This window comes from Capra hircus, chromosome 4 (assembly GCF_001704415.2).
Source record: "Capra hircus breed San Clemente chromosome 4, ASM170441v1, whole genome shotgun sequence".
NCBI lineage: Eukaryota > Metazoa > Chordata > Mammalia > Artiodactyla > Bovidae > Capra > Capra hircus.
In genome coordinates, this window is record NC_030811.1 from 43,979,860 (window position 1) to 43,996,670 (window position 16,811).

Here is a 16,811-nt window from a genome sequence, read left to right on the forward strand (position 1 = left end):
ACTGAGATTGGCTTCCTTCCTTCTCTTCCCCCAGGGCCGGTGCCGTCTCAGGGCGCAGCTTCGAGCCAATCGTGGCCATCCTGCTATTCTCGTGCACGCTGGCCCTGCACGCCCGGCAGGTGGATGTCAAGCTGCGGCTGGACTACCTCTGGGCGGCCCAGGCAAGAGGAGACCCTCTGCTTCCTGTGGGGGGTGGTGGTAATCAGGGGATCCCTTGGGAGGAGCTTCAGGTGGGGGCTCCTGGCTGGACGCCAGTGGCCACGTGGGCATCACTGTTGGGTGGAGGAGGCTATGGTGGGGCCAAGGAGCAAGATGGCAGGAAGGCAGGAGGGGGACAGCCTGATGAACCCTGTCTGATGGTCAGAGGTTGGCTGCTTTGCTGGCCGTGAGCTTCCACTCCCCACAGGTGTTCTGGCAGAGGAACTCAGCCTCAGTAGGCTAGACAGGACAGCAGGTCTCATCAGGGTCCTGGGAAACCCCTGAGGTTGTCTCATCTCACATGGCCTATTCCAGATTGAGTAGGTCTGCTCTGGGGGCCAGAAACCCATATTTTTACAGTGCACATGGGGGAATTCTGACATGAGAGGCCTGGGGGAGAAGGAGGAGTGGCAGACCTGGGGGCTGTCCTAGGCCCTGAGGCCAGTGACAGGTGGTGACCCCCAGAGTTCACGCTGCTCGCCTGCCCGGAGCCAGTGCATAGGTGCACAGCTCAGCCCAGGTCACGTGTGGTGTGGTGTGTCTCTGCATCCCACTCCTTGCCCACTCTGTGTCCTCTTGTCACCCTCTCCATGCGTCCTTGTCCCCTGCTCCTCTATACCCACTCCTTGTCACCCACTCTGGGTCCCTGGCCCTGGGAACCTAGGCCTTCTTTCTGGTCCAGAGTTCAGGCTCCATTGATGCAACTTGCTCACTTCTTGGCTCTGAACAGATTGCCTCCCCTTGTTTCCTCGACTAAAAGTGGGGAGGCAGGTGTGCAGTAGAACAGAGGCTGCAGGAGGGTCTTGTCATTTTGACACATGAAGAAGCAGCCCTTGGCTGTCTGGGGGAGTTTGCTCTGTTCAATCCCCACAGCAGCCCTGCCCAGGAGGTGGGATCACAGATGGGGATCAGATATGGATTAACATGCCCAGGGCCAGAACTGGAATGTCCAGGGGTCCCGGCGGGTCTGAGGTGGGTGGGAGCATCTGCATACCAGGAACCGGAGTGTAGCCAGCGGTCCATCCCAGAGCTGCAGCACAGGGGCATCCATCACTGGACCCCAAACAGGTGCGGCCCAGGCCCACAGAGAGAAGGCTGTGGCTGTGGGTGCACAGGTGGCTGGGTGCACCCTGCTGTCGCCCCATGTTCTGTGCAGAGGGGCAGGCTCAGACAGGCCTACTGGGAGCCCAGGCTCCTCCTGTGCTGCCTGCCCACATCCTTTCTTCAGGAAGATGTGTGACTCCTGTCCACATCCTGTGGTAGAATAGGCAGGAGGTGGGTGGTCAGTGACTGAGGCCCTGGTCAGCTGTGTCGGGTGGGCCTGGAGTTAGGTGGTCTTCATCCCAACCCCCACAAATCCCCCTGGGGTCTTTGTGACTCTCTTACCTGGTCCTCAGTCCAGTGGGGTGATGATTCAAATCCTGTGTGGAAGTGTGTTGGTTGGGTTCTGCAGAAAGGAGGCTTATTCCAGGGACTGGCCTGCGAGTTACGGAGGCTGAGAAGTCCTAGACACCAAGTGCCACTTTAGTTCAGTTCAGTTCAGTTCAGTCACTCGGTCGTGTCCGACTCTTTGCGACCCCATGAACCGCAGCACACCAGGCCTTCCTGTCCATCAGCACTTGCTGTGAGAGAATAGGAGCGCTGGAGCTTGAGGGTGGTGAAGATGGACACCCAGCTCAGGCCAAGAGTGGAGTTGCCCCTTCTCTGCCTTTTCCTTTTATTCAGAAGGATTGGATGATGCCCACCCCCTTGGCTGGAGTGGAGGACCTCTTCCCATGGTCCAGCCTCTGAGAGCTAATCTCTCCTATGTGTCCTTACACAGACACACCCAGAAATGATGCTCACCAGCCATCTGGGTACTCTGTGGCCCATCAAGTTGACACATACAATTAGCCATTGCACTGAGGAATAATTACAGTTTCCTTGCCAATGGGCTTGGCTGGGGCCCTGGCACATAGTAGGTGCAGACACCCTGCTCCCGACATCTGACAGGCTATAAGTTTCAGTGGACTCCCTCAGGACAGCCACTGCTGAGTGTTCTCACTATGGGAAGGAGGGGTAGGGGATAGAGGGGTAGGCTGCCTGTGATGGGGGCAGAAGGTAGTGACCACGCTGATGAAAACTATTGTCTACCCTTAAGTTAACCTGGAAAAGATGCTAGTTAAGCAGGTTTCTGTGTGCACACTGGGGCAGGTTATGTCTTCAAGATCATGAGGAATTAGTCCATTACTTGGGGCAAACAAAAGAAAGAAAATGTGTGTGTGTGTGTGCACGTATATTCTGTATGTATGTATATCTGTGCGCACATAGATACACTAGGTGAAAAACTTGGCTTATTTATTCCTTTTTATGTAGCAGCTTTACTGAGTTGTAATTCACTTCCCACAAGATTCACTCACTATACAAAGTATACAGTTCAGTAGTTTTCAATATAGTCACACAATTGTGCAGCTGTCATCACAGTCAATTTTAGGACAGTTTTGTGTCCCCCAAGGGACCCCTGTAAGCATCAGCAGTCACTCCCCGTTTCTACCCACCCCCAGCCCTGAGCCGCCGTCTGCTTTCTGTCTCCGTGGATTAGCCTGCTTCTTCCACTCTTCAGCCTGTGTGTACTTTTAAGTCAGTGCCTGTTCTGGACAGACTAACTCCCTGTGTGTGGCCAGTGGGAGCCCTGAACCAGGCTTTGGAGGGAGAGACCCCCTAATTCTCTGATTCTAAGGGGCTGTGGCCCAGCCCTGTCTTCACTCCATACCTGGCTTCTGGATTCCAGGTGGGCAGGGAGCTGCTGAGATCTGAACCCCGCATTCCCTTTCCACGGGCAGAAATTCCAGGTGGGCTGTCTATACAGAATTGGCCGCAGTTCTTAGGCAGCGTGGCAGGGGTGGTGGTGGTGAGGGCATGCAATAGAATCGGGTGGTGCACCCGATTCTGGCTCGTACTCCTCCTCGAGGGGCTCTGGCTACTGCCTTCGTGAGTGCCAAAGCCAGGCCGCCGCTCCCAGGCATGCCCATGTGATACCCAGCCAGCCTTCCGGAAGTGCCTGGGCTTCCCTGGGCCTCTTGGATGCTGGAGAGTTGGTCGTGGGAGGGCGGGAGGGGCTGGTGTTGAGGAAGGAAGACAAGGTGTGTGACAGGAGGGGGACCTTCACAGAGACCTCATGGGGGCGGGGTGGTGGGGAGGCCATCCAGAACTCCGCCTTCTCTGTGGGCAGCCAGGGTGGCAGGGTCCCATCCCTGACTCTGGAAGGCGGCCTGATGGTGGAGTGTGTTGGAGCAGGAGGCCTGGGGAGGGACCCTGGGGGAGACACCACCATCACAGGGGCCGCCAAAAGGGCACTTTTGAAGTGGCTGGGTGGAGCCTGGGCAGGGTTGGCCATTGGAAAAGGGGCTAAGATGGAGGTGGGCATGGTCTCAGACACATATCACTGTCTGGGCAGAGGGCAGAGGGCACATTTCTGACTGACAGCGTCAAGAGAGCTGATGGCACTGGACCATCTGAAAGGTGGGTCAGGGTAGGGCAACCCTAGACTGGTGCAGTGACCAGGGCTGCACAGTAGAGTCCCCATCCCAGACCTTGGGGGCGAAGGAGTGGTTCCCAGAAACAGGACGAGGCGGGCCCCCAGACAGGATTCACCACCTTCGTCCAAGGGATGTGTGGCCAGCCTGCAGTGACCACGCTGGGAGGGACCTCGTCACCCTCTGCTCCCTGCCTCCCAGCTCCTGCCTGGTGCTTCCAGCGTCAGAGTCCAACCAGAAACTGTGAGGGGGCCGGTAGGTAGAGTCCTCTGGGCTGGCCCTGGGTCAGCACAGATGTCAGGGGAAGAGAGCAGTGCACACCATTCCTGGAAAGGCCATCTGGCCACTGCAGCTTGCCAAAACCTTGCCAGGTAATGGAGGACAGTCTCTTTGTGGTAGACTGCGCTGCTGAACTTGGTCTTGTCTGGCTCTGGCTGGCTCTCCCAGGCTGACCAGACTGGCTGGTCTCTGAGATGTGTCTACCCCGCCATCAGCTGGCCCCTCTGGTTTAAGGTCTTTCAGTTAGGAATAGACACTCAGAGCTAGAGAAGAACAGGCTTAGGATGAGCTGGGATGAGCTGGATTGGTCTGGGTGTGTGTGAGATGGTTTCTACTCCTTGACTAGATGCTTGCTCTGGATCTCACTCTCAGTGGGATTGAGGCCCTTGCTGTTGGCTCTCCCGACTGGGGACTCCCTCCCCCAGGGCAAGCAGTTTCTTTCAAATGGGTTGGCAAGGGCCATTCTAGGCATTGCTGCTGCTAAGTTGCTTCAGTCATGTCCAACTCTGTGCGACCCCATAGACGGCAGCCCACCAGGCTCCCCCGTCCCTGGGATTCTCCAGGCAAGAACACTGGAGTGGGTTGCCATTTCCTTCTCCAATGCATGAAAGTGAAAAGTGAAAGTGAAGTCGCTCAGTCGTGCCTGACTCTTAGCGACCCCATGGACTGCAGCCTACCAGGCTCCTCCGTCCATGGGATTTTCCAGGCAAGAGTACTGGCGTCCCTTTATCTTTTTAAGACTTTTTTTTTTTTTTTTTTTTTGATGTGGACCATTTTTAAAGTCTTTACTGAATTTGTTACAGTATTGTTTCTGTTTTATGTTTTAGTATTTTGACTGCATAGCATGTGGGATCTTAGTTCCTGGACCAGGGATTGAACATGCACCCCCTGTGTTAGAAGGGGAGGTCTACCACTGAACCTTCAAGGAAATCTCTGGTGTCCCTTTAAATGTTATTAAGTCCAGTGGTTGACCCTGTGTTGGGATTCTCCTTCAGCAATACCCCTTGTACACCCAGCCCCACCGTGAAATGATCTTTCCAGGCAGTTTAGTGCAAAAGAGAACCTCTGTGTCATGGAGGGAAGGCTTGCCTGTATGGAACACATTGACGTATTTTTCTAAGGACATGTAACATGAAATGCCTCACTTTCCTGTAAACACAACAAAACAAAAACATTTCTAGACTTTGCCCGTTTGCCCTGTGGATATTTAAGTCTGTTATGCGCATATCAGAGTGCCTCAAACTATTGCAAAACTGCCAGACCAAAGGCTCATTGGTTAATTATTTATTGAGACCCAATTGGTTCTATAAGCCTAACAAACAGAAGATGGGCTTTTCCTTCCTGATGACTTCTCAACCTCTTAATCTGTAACTATCAGAATGCTTTTGCTCCAGTGATTTTCTTTTTCCTTTGAACTCAATGGATAATCATGATGACAATTATAATAAAACAATTTCTCTACAAGGAATACCTATTCTGAGGGTAATTTCCATTTGTGCAGCTGCTGTTCTCGGCACTCAGAGCAGGGGCTGTCTCAGACGTGGAGCTTTTGATCATTGGGCCGAGCTGAGGCCAGCTGCACCTCCTCCTTCAGTCACTTCCCTTCCCAGGCCTCCTTTCTCCACATGTGGGACAGTAACCTGGTCCTAGGGATTATAGGAAGTTCATGCCACCCAGTTCATGACCCTTATTTCACATCTGAAATGCCATGTCTGTTGTTCATCCTGTTCTCTGTTCTTGGCCCCTGGTGTCACCACTGGGACTTGGGTTGAGAACACTCTTCACTGAGGACACTGCTTCTGGGTTTATCATGGCTGTGTTCCGAAACACAGTGCCAAGGAAATGCCCACAGAATCAAACACTGGTGCTGAACCTTGGGCTCTGAGTCCAGGAATGTCCCCCACCCAAGGGAAGTCAGACCTGTCACCATGTTGGGAAGTGCAGACAGCCTGGGGTGGCCCTCTCTCTGCGCCTGGTGTCCTGCCTGGCTCCATCGGTAGCTGCTTATTGAGGACCTGATCTACACCAGGCCTTGTATGGGGACATTCATGTAGTGGAGCATAACCCTGCCCTGAATGCCCAGAGGCTGATAAAGGATTAAATGTGTCAGTCATAGATGATTCCAGAACAGTGACAGAAGTGCCATTGTATTGATAAAACAGCCCATAGCCTGACCCAGCCCTCAAGTCAGTGACATCAAGGAATTAGCCAGGGAGAGGTTCCATGGCTGTTGGATGGTGTTTTATAAATTTCAGTTAAATCAGGTTGCTGACAGCGTCCTTCAGGTCTCCTATACCCTTACTGATTTTCTCTCTAGTCGTTCTGTCAAGTTTAGAGACAATAGTGTTGGAAATATCCAGCTATACCTGTAGATAGAGATTCCAACACCATTCTCTCTAACTTCTTAAAGTTCTATCAGTTTTTGCTTTATGTAGTTTGATGATCTGTTTTTACATGCATAAATGTTTAGGATTATGTCCTCTTGATAAATTGAAACCTTTGTCCCTCTTATCAAAAAAGACCCTTTCATATATCTTCAGTTCAGTTCAGTCGCTCAGTCATGTCCGACTCTCTGTGACCTCATGGACTGCAGCGCACCAGTCTTCCCTGTCCATCACCAGCTCCTGGAGCTTGCTGAAATTCATGTCCATTGAGTTGGTGATGCCATCCAACCATCTCATCCTCTGTTGTCCCCTTCTCCTGCCTTCAATCTTTCCCAGCTTCAGGGTCTTTTCTTTATAAAGAGTCAGTTCTTTGCATCAGGTGGCCAAAGTATTGGTGCTTCAGCTTCAGCATCAGTCCTTCCAATGAATATTCATGTATGATTTCCTTTAGGATTGACTGGTTTGATCTCCACAGTTCAAAATATTTTCAGGCTAAAACAAAAACTCTAAATAAATATTGAATCTTAAAAAAAGAGACCTTTTCCTAAGTAATGTGCTTCACTCAGCAGTCTGTTTTGTCTGATACTAATATAGGTAATCCAGTGCTCTTGTTAAGTCTTTCTCCTCATTTTACTTATTGTATTGTAAAGGTTACTTATGTAACCTTATATAGTAATTTATATAGTATATAATAATATATATAATATGTAAATATATATAAAAATATATCACGTTATATATACAATATGATATATAGAATTATATTACATATTATATAATATATAATAAACAATTTTACTTATTGTATTGTAAAGGTTACTTATATATATAAAATTATATATCACATTATATATATAATATGATATATATAATTATATTATATTACATATTATATAATATATAATATACAATTTTACTTATTGTATTGTAAAGGTTACTTATGTAAACTTATATAGTAATTTATATAATATATAATAATATATATAATATATAAATATATATATAAAATTATATATCACATTATATATAATATGATATATATAATTATATTATATTATATTACATATAACATACAATTATTATATATTAATGATTAATATATAATTAATTTATATTATATTATATTTATATATTATATAAACATTATATTTATAATTATTTATATTATATATTATATTATATATTTATATATTATATAATTATATATTAATTATATATAATTAATATATAATATATAAAAATTATATAATAAAATAATATAATATATAATATATAATATAATAATATATAATATATAATTTATATAATAAAGGTTACTTATGTAACCTTATTGTATTTTTTTTTGGTATAGCAGAGTTTTATTAAAGGATAAAAAGGGACAGAGAAAGCTTCTGACCTAGACATCAGAAGGGGGTCAGAGAGTGCCCTCCTGCTAGTCTTTACCAGATGTTTTATGTCTGTTAGAAAGCTATTAATCAGATAAGAGAGACACCTCAAGGCTGACGGAGTTTCACCAGTCTCCTCTCCCACAATATGCATTTTTGAGATAGGATGGCACGAGGTGTATCATCCCCCAGCCATAAAACAATTGATATGAATACTTGTGTGTTGAGCCAAAAGTTAGTCTTAGGTGGAACCATTTCAAAGAAAGGCAAATTCCAAAGGAAATACATAGATTTTGCAAATACAAAGCAAGTACACAAATCTATTAATGTAGTTAAGAAAAACATTTCCATAAGAAAAATGCATTGATTAGCTTGAGGTTCAAGAAAAGTTAAGTTCAGGTGGAACTCGGTGTCATCATGGCAACACAGAATTTTAAGAGAAAAACGTCTGACACTTGAAGTTTATTTCCTCCTGCTGCTTAAGGGAGAGATTAAAAAATATCTGACACTTGCAGCCTGTTTCCTCCGTTTGGAGACCCCTGGCTTTCCTGCCTGTTACCCTCTCATTCCCCCCTTTTCTTTTAGGAGAATTATGTTGCCTAGGGAAAGGGGCATCATGTTCATTTCATAACTACTTCCTGCTGTTGAGGGTCGTGGTCCCTAAATTGTTGAGGCAACATATTCTCCTAACCCTCATATGTAGTCTCTCATCCAGGGGCCCCAGGTAATAGTTGGAGGAGGCTGTGGCACTCATAGGAGCCTGGACAACCTATTATAACTTAAAACCTTTTAGATGGTTAGAAACAAACCCCATTTTACAGTTACAGATGTAAGGCAAAATAGTCATTAAACCAAGTTAAAACCAAATCAAAATTAAAAGTCAGATTGTGTCTATAGTTAAGGTACAATATGTTCAGTTCAGTTCAGTTCAGTCGCTCAGTCGTGTCCAACTCTTTGTGGCCCCATGAATTGCAGCACGCCAGGCCTCCCTGTCCATCACCATCTCCCGGAGGTCACTCAGACTCACGTCCATCTTAGGATTGTTAGATGTCATCAGATCAAGAAGAGGCATCACATATGGTTGTTGTTGGTGAAGGTATTTGCAGACTTGAAGAAAGACCTTTCTTTGAAGTGGAGTAACCCACCATGGGAAGCCTTCGATTGATGATGAGGTTGAAAAGCTGAAAGCTGAGTCAAATAGTTCTAAGGCTTTAGGATCTATGACAATATCTGTATGCAAAAACAGTCTGTCATAGAGACAGTCCCTTCTTCTTAGGGGCAGTTTGAGCCCTCATTAAAGCTACAGGTAGGACTTTAAACCAACTGTCTTGTGTTTCTTGAGTTAGCTTACATGGGTGTCTTTTAATAATGTCGTTAGCCTTTTCAACTTTTTCTGAAGATTGGGGTCTCCAGAAACAGTGTAAGTGGTATTCTGTTCCTAGAACTTTTGACACCCCTTGAGTTACAGCAGCTTTAAAGACAGAGCCATTGTCACTCTGAACTTTATAGAGTTTAAGATCCCACTTACATCGTGAGAAGTCAGTGAGAAGATTTTGCCCATTCATTAACCTCGGGCTTTAGTGAATACTGCTTTTGATGTGAAAATAGGTGAGGGTCATTGAGCTTGACAATGATAGGAACAGCATTTTGTGCTCAACCCATAGTTTTTCCATCAGCCCACACTCTAGGATTTGCATTTATTAATGGGAGAGAAAGAGCAGGCTCCATATTTATGAAAACAGAGGCTTGGACCTTGTTCAATATATCCCTCCCCAGAAGGAGTGAGGGAGACTCTGGCATGATAAGAAACTCGAGAAAATAGTACAGAGTCCCAGTTGCAGCTTGAAGGATGACTGAAATAATAACATTTGACTTGTCCAGACAGTCCCGTTATGGTAGTGGATCAGGAGGAAAGTGGGCCAGGGGCTTCAGTGAGCACAGAGAAGGTTGCCCCAGTGTCCAAAAGAAAATTGGACTGATTGACCCTCCACAATTGTTAAAACCCCGGGGTTCCTCGGGTATAATTAGGATGGGAGCTTGTGTGGGGATCCCTGGGCACCTTTGGTCCTGATAGTCCTGAGAGCCTGACCTCTTGGGCCTACACCTCGGAGGGCAGTCTCTTCTCCAGTGTGGTCCTTTGCAGACTGGACATGGAGCTGGGGGTGGCTTAGATGCCTGATGGCAATCCCACTTGAGATACCCCTCCCTTTTCACCTGGGTCCCTCTGGGTACTTTTCCTCAGGCTGTTTCAGAGCAGGTCTAATAGCCACTGTCGGGGCTTCAGTCTATTGCCTGGTTCTTTTTTGCCTGCTATTTTCCTCCTTATATTCTTGACCATAATATACTGCCTGAGCCAGCTACAACAGTTTTTCTAAAGATTGATCTGGTTCGAATGCCTGTTTTTGTAACTTACAGCAGATATCTGGAGCTTAGTGAGAGAGAAATTTATCTTCTAAGACCATTTCTCCCTCTGTGCTTTTAGGATCAACATCAGTAAACTTGCGGAGAGCCTCCCATAGTCTGTTTAGGGATTTAATAGGAGTTTATCAGGAATTTCCTTCTCTCCCTGTTCTATGTCAGTCAACTTAGCATAGTCTTAGCTTGTGCTTGCTTGAGTCCTTCAAGAATACATCAGGCAAAGCAGTTCTGTTATGGGAACCGCTTGGCTCCCAGTAGGAAGGAGGGCTATTTCATGATCCTTATTTTCCCTTGTCTCACGTTCAAGCCATTCATCTCCAAAAGTAGTAGTTTCCCCCAAAGCTCGAGTTCTCAAGTTTGGAGTTAGCCTGTCTGGCCCAAGACATACATTGCATCTCTCCAAGTAATGTCACAAAGTTAGCCCTATAAAGGCTTCTGTGAACTTTTCTGGATCCTCTAGAAAGTCTGGACCACAGTTGGTATGGTTTGAATTTCTACTGAGACTGAGGAATCCCCTCCTGAAAGGGTGCCTTTGACTCTCAGCCTATTCAGTTGGGAGCCCCAGATACAGGGGCAAAGTAAGAGGACAGGAGGGAGCTGAAGGTTTCACACCCAAATCTGCACCCTTAGGACATAGGTCTGGCATGTCTTGCAGAGAGATAAAGAGCAACACATATGGCACTTCTACCCATTTCTCTTGTTTTCTATGGAACCGGTCTAGTTGTAAAATAGTATCATAATTAAGAGACCTTCCAACAGGCCAGTGTTCCCTGTCTTCTAAAGGATACTGTGGCCATTCAATATCACAGAAGAAGATCAGGCATGTCTTTTTAAATTCTGGAGATCAAACTTGTCCCAGCTTTTAAAGAATACATGTTAAAGGAGTGGTTCTGGAACTGCTAGCTCCCATCTGTAAGCGAGAAAAAAGTGGCATCCACAGCTGTGGCTTTTTTCAACTGGAAGTGCCCTTCCCTGCTCTACATGGGGGTGTAGACAGACTCTCCACCAAAGCTTTGCTTCCCTGGTCGGACTTAGTCTGTCCCTTACCAACGCAGGCATTTTACTCGCTCCTTCTGGTTCTACCACTGAGGCCGGGTAGAGATGCACCAGGGGGGCATTCCAGATAGCATCCCAAGCTGATTTAGTTTCATACCACCAGGGCCTTTGTTTGATTTGCCCTTTTCTCTGATGCCACCTGAGCTGGAGCAGAGTAGTTTCCCCAGAATGTTTCCCAAGCTAGGACTCCTAGGGGAAGGATGTGTCTATGCACGTTGCTGTGTACAGGCCTGACTGCAGGAGAAGCAGTGAGTCATAAAGGGATGAGCAACAACCACAATGTCCTTTCCGAGTGTCACCATGCCAGTATATGTGAGAGCAAAAGAGGTGGTGGACGGTTGGCTAGCAAGGAAAAAGTGATTTTTGTTCCCGAGCTATTAGGGCCAGTCCTTCCAGTTCATTTCCACAGATTCCACAAAAGGAATATCTAAGGAGTTGAGACAAAAGCCACCAGGAAGCCTCCTCTGGTCCACTAAGAGCTAGTGCTACCCAAGGAAGAAGCCCATTGCACTTCCCATTTGACCAGATCCTGCAACTCCTGATCTGTGTCCTCAAAAACCTCGTGGTCACCAGCAGTGCTTCTGTCCACATAGAGAGGAGACACAGCCATGACAAAGACTGTCAGATCGCTTGCCCCTGAGGCCGGCAGTGAAGAGCGTGACCTCTAGCCTGAGAGACATTGCTGGAGCTAGAGCTCCGCCTCGCTCCCGAACATGCTCTTGTAACTTTTGGCTCCTAGCAAGGCTAGGCACTTCCGTGACTACCAAGTTTGGGGTCTGAGTAAAACTACATAGTAACGGCATGAATCACAAGTCCACATAATCTATGATCCAACAGATTATGTTAGTAGTTCTGATTCCCCACGAAATTATGAAATGGTCAAAGAGACCAGAAAAAGGTGACGGAGGAAGGAAAGTTCGGTCCACATGCTTTGCCCATCTCTGGCCGCTCTGCTAGCAGGGACCTTGGGCGACTCTTGGCATGGGCAGGTTGGTATAAATCCTGGACAGGGCTCCCTTTTTTGGGGCTGCCTTTAGTCATTATGAGTCACAGGGAAACTGCAGAGGAGGGCTCATCACTTGCTTCGTGCAGGGCGTGTCGTTCATTCACACAAGCACACCGTAGATTTAGTGAAGTAAAGCAGAAAGCGTGCATACCGAGAGAGCAGAGAGGCTAGAGCTCTGAGTGCTTTTACTTTGTCCTGAAGATCCCAGACAAGCGCCCGAGATAGCTTATGGTGAACAACGTCAGATTCGTGATCTCCGAAGAAGAAGATTTAGCTTTGGGACCAGGGACCAGGCTTGATCACTCAAGAACTTTTGTATAGCAGAATTGTATTAAAGTGAGAAGAAAAGGCTTCTGACATAGACATCAGAAGGGGGACGGAGAGTGCCCCCTTATTGTATCTTTTTATTTAAAGTGGATTTCTTGTAAGCAACATACAATTGGATCTTGCCTTTTAATCTAATTCCTAAATCTCTGCCTTTTAATTGAGGTCTTCAGATAATTTACAATTAGTGTGATTATTGATGTGATTGTATTTTAATCTTCCATGTTGCTGTTTCCTATTTGTCCCACCTGCCCATCTATTTGTTTTCTTTTCCCTCTTTTTCTACCTATTTGGGTTAATTAAATATTTTTATTGTTCTACTTGATCTGTATTTTTATTAGCTCTAACTGTTTGTTGTGTTATTTTAATAGATACTTAGCATTGTCTGTCTTCAAGTGGTATTATACTATCTTACATATAAGAACTTAATAACAATATATACATCAATTTTTTCCATCCTAGGGATTTTGCATTGACATCATCATAGACTTTATTTGTACATATATTATAACCCCCCAAATATATTATTATTTCCATCATAAATATTAAAGTTTACTTTAAAGATAGATTATAATGAAAAAGAATGTTTTTTGTTTACCCACTTAGTTATGATTTCCGGTACTTTTCATTCTTTGTGCACTTCCAGGTTTCTATCCAGTGTTATCTTCCTTCTGCCTGAAGGGCATATGGTTCTCTCAAGTCTGTTGGTGATGAATACTTTCAGCTTTTGTATGTTTGAAAAACTCTTCATTTTGCCTTCATGATTGAAAGATACTTTTGCTGGGTTTAGGATTATGGGTTTTGATTTTTTAAATTTTCCATATGTTAAAGATACAGTTCCACTGTCTTTTGTCTGGCATTGCTTTTTACGATATTACTATCATCTTTATCGATGTTCCTCTGACCCCATCTCCTCTCGTGTTTCAGCCTCTTGACAGTAGGGTGGGGGCTTCTCTGTCCACCATGTGGTCTGACGAGCCTGGTCCACTCTGAATCTCCCCTCTGCAGTGTAGCTGCTCTCTGTGGAGACAAGCACCAGCACTGATCCTCTGCTTAGCTGATGATTGTCCGTGCAGACGTCTCACAAAGGGCCTTTTCCTCAAGTGAGCCTAGTCCCAGAGTTAGAGATTAAGTTCTCACTTTGTGTGCTTTGGAAAGGTCCTTTCCCTCTCTGTGCTTCTCCAAGAGTAGGTGGTTCTCAGAGCCTGGGTGCCCCAAAGAGGGGCCTGTACACCCCGGAAGGCAAGTGAGACAGCACAGGAGGGTTTTGGAAGAGGACATCAAGCTGGTTAGTTTATGTGCCAGCTTGGCTGGATCATGAGGTGTCCAGTTATTTGCCCATACATTATTCTGGGTTGGTCTGGGAGGGTGTTTCTAGATGAGATTAGCATTTGAATCTGGACTCAGTAGAACAGATTCTCCTTCCTAATGTGGGTGAGCTTCATCCATCCATTGAAGGAGGCCTGAATAGAACAGAAAGGTGGAGGAAGAGAGAAATGGGGCCCCTCTTTCCTGGCTGCACCACCTGGGACATCTCCACCCTCAGCCCTCCTGGGTCTCAGACCTCCAGGAGTTACAGCACCAGATCTCCTGGGCCTCCAGTTTGCAGATGGCAGATGGTGGGGCTTCTCAGCCTGGAAATGGGGACTGAGCCCCTCACTGGCCTTTGAAAGTTCCAGCTGATCTGGGTGATGACTAGTGCAGAATTTCATGGATCCTTTGGGCCCCTAATGTTGATTTAGTTCCTCTGCTTGGTGGGGCCGTGGAGATGAACCTGGTATAGACCATCGGTGCACTTGGTGTATAGTTTGGATGATTACAGAGAAGAATGTGTTAAAGGTGTAGATTGAGAACTCTTGTTAAAGATGGTAAGGCAGACATGATTCAGGATCACTGTGTTAGGTGTAGGAACCACTGCAGTGGGGGAGAGAGATGAAGCTCCGCCCTAAATATAGCATGGACAAGTGGGGGTTTATAGTCAAGGACAGGGTGGGGGGTGGTGGATGGAAAATTATTAAGAGGAGACATCTGGGGTGAGGGACGTTCTGGCTGAACTGACCTAACAGGATTCAGGCTGAGGGTAGGTCACGGAGATCTAACATCACCTGGGGAGGGTTGGAGATGAGGACCATGATCAAATATCTGGGGTGATCAGATGTCAAGGATGGGGTATCTGGTTAAACTGACTTAGCAGGGTTCTTGCTAAAACTAGACACATGAACACCCCAGAGTCAAAACCCTGTTGGAAGAGGGTTCAGAGTCTGATCCAGGTGAGAACTTGTCACACGGCGGGGTGTCAAGTAAGGGAGTGTCATATGGTGGGCTGTCACGTGAGGGAAGAAAGCACGAATGGGTGGCTGGGTGACTTAATGGAGCACCCCCTTCCCAGGCAGAGGAGGAGCGGGATGACATGGAGAAAGTGAAGCTGGATAACAAGAGGATTCTCTTCAACCTCCTGCCAGCCCACGTTGCCCAGCACTTCCTAATGTCAAACCCTCGCAACATGGTGAGCCTAGGGCCTGCATGCACTGAGGTGCAGTGGCCCCTCTGCCCACCCTCAAGGGCAGGGCCAAATCCAAAACTCCTGGGACGTGGGGTTGACAGGTAATCAGAATTGGCATGTCCTCCCCTTTGATCCTGGGAGAGAGCATAGCATCCACTGTCCCCACAAGAAAGGCAGGATACTGCAGTAAGTCACACATGAGGTTGCAAAATGCTGCCTCAAGGCCTGGGTGGCCCCCTCCTGGCTGAGTTTGGGCAGCAGGTGCCTTCGAAACCACACCCCACCTGCTTGGCTATTCACTCCCTTCTCTGTGCTCAGTGCTGTCTGGGTTGGTCTGAACATTCTAATGGCCACAACCTGCTGCAGTAAAACTCTGAAAGCACCTGGACAGCACGGAGCAGGGCTTACAAAAGCTGACTCAAGAATAAAGAGGCTCAGGCTAGGTTTTTAGGTCCTAAAGGCACAAGCCCCCAGGCTCAGCTTGACCAGCTTTGACCTGGAATAGATCTGGGGCTCATCTTTTCATCTTGCTGGGTCCAGGGCCAGTAGTTTTCCCAAAACAGTGTGTCCTTCCTAGGTGCCTCTGCCTCTGTTTGAGGGGGCTCTGCACCCACCTATGAGCTGAATGACCCCCCATCATCCTAGATCCTCTGAGCCCCTTCCTGATGTGGCATGGGAGTCCCAGCACATCCTGGCAGCCACATCTCAGGACCTGGTCTGCAGGGCCTGCCCCCAGTACTAGCCCTGAATGCTGCTCTGGCTGCCCATTCGCTGCCTGACCCAACCTTTGACATCCCCCAGGACCTGTATTACCAGTCGTACTCGCAGGTGGGGGTCATGTTTGCATCCATCCCCAACTTCAATGACTTCTACATTGAGCTGGATGGCAACAACATGGGGGTGGAGTGTCTGCGCCTTCTGAACGAGATCATCGCCGACTTTGATGAGGTAAGGGCCGCCCTGCAGTCCTGACACCCTGGGGCCTGGGTGTCCTGGGGTGCCCCCTCCTACAGAGTCCTGAATTGTGTCCACTGATGTAGTGTGTGCTCTGCGGATGGCATGGGGCCAGGGGCATCACATGTATTTTGTCTCCTTGGGAATCGCAGCCGATCGTGACATTTGAGGAAGAAACTTTGCCTTAAGATGGGGAGGGTGAGTGGTGGTACCTGTGCTCTTCCTTGTGAATGCCACGCTCAGGTGGGCAGCCTCACCTGCAGGATGGGGGGGCAGGTATCTCTTCACTGTCCGCAGTGGGCCTCCGGTCTGTGCCTGCTTCCCTCCCTTTGGCCTGTCCTCCTCCTGGGTGGTCGTGAGGTCAGCTGCTGGAGGATGGGGGTGTGTCCTGCACAGTTCTTCCTTGGTGCCTCTTTTAAATGCCTTTGTTAGAGCCCATGAGGCCTGCATTTCTCAGTTCAATCCCAGAACTTGTCTTGTGCCCATATGAAGAAGACACATTGCTTTCCAGAATGCACCTATCTGCTCTGTGCTTGCTTCCGGCGGCTGTACACTGCTGTGACTTGTCTAAAATGTTATGTAACATTTAACAGTTTTGTGTTTCAAACAAAGCTCATGGACAAAGACTTTTACAAAGACCTAGAGAAGATCAAGACCATCGGGAGCACGTACATGGCTGCTGTGGGGCTGGCGCCCACTGCCGGGACCAAGGTGAGTATGGACTGACAGGTGTGCCCTGTTCAGGGACTAGGTCCTGGCTCTGTCCCCAGCTGCCCAGGTTTCCATGGG

General features: G+C 47.4%; 1 protein-coding gene across 2 annotated transcripts in view; it reads left to right on the forward strand.

The window, feature by feature from the left end:
- Nucleotides 1–16,811, forward strand: part of ADCY1 (adenylate cyclase 1) — a 106,663-nt gene that overhangs the window by 69,830 nt on the left and 20,022 nt on the right. Inside the window, exons 14-17 of one of the 2 annotated variants that reach the window (XM_018047050.1) lie at nucleotides 35–161; nucleotides 14,955–15,071; nucleotides 15,870–16,016; nucleotides 16,635–16,733. In XM_018047050.1, coding sequence (XP_017902539.1) covers nucleotides 35–161; nucleotides 14,955–15,071; nucleotides 15,870–16,016; nucleotides 16,635–16,733 — 490 coding nt within the window. Of the gene's footprint in view, nucleotides 1–34; nucleotides 162–14,954; nucleotides 15,072–15,869; nucleotides 16,017–16,615; nucleotides 16,734–16,811 lie in introns of both variants that reach the window. The other variant, XM_018047051.1, reaches the window with a different exon arrangement.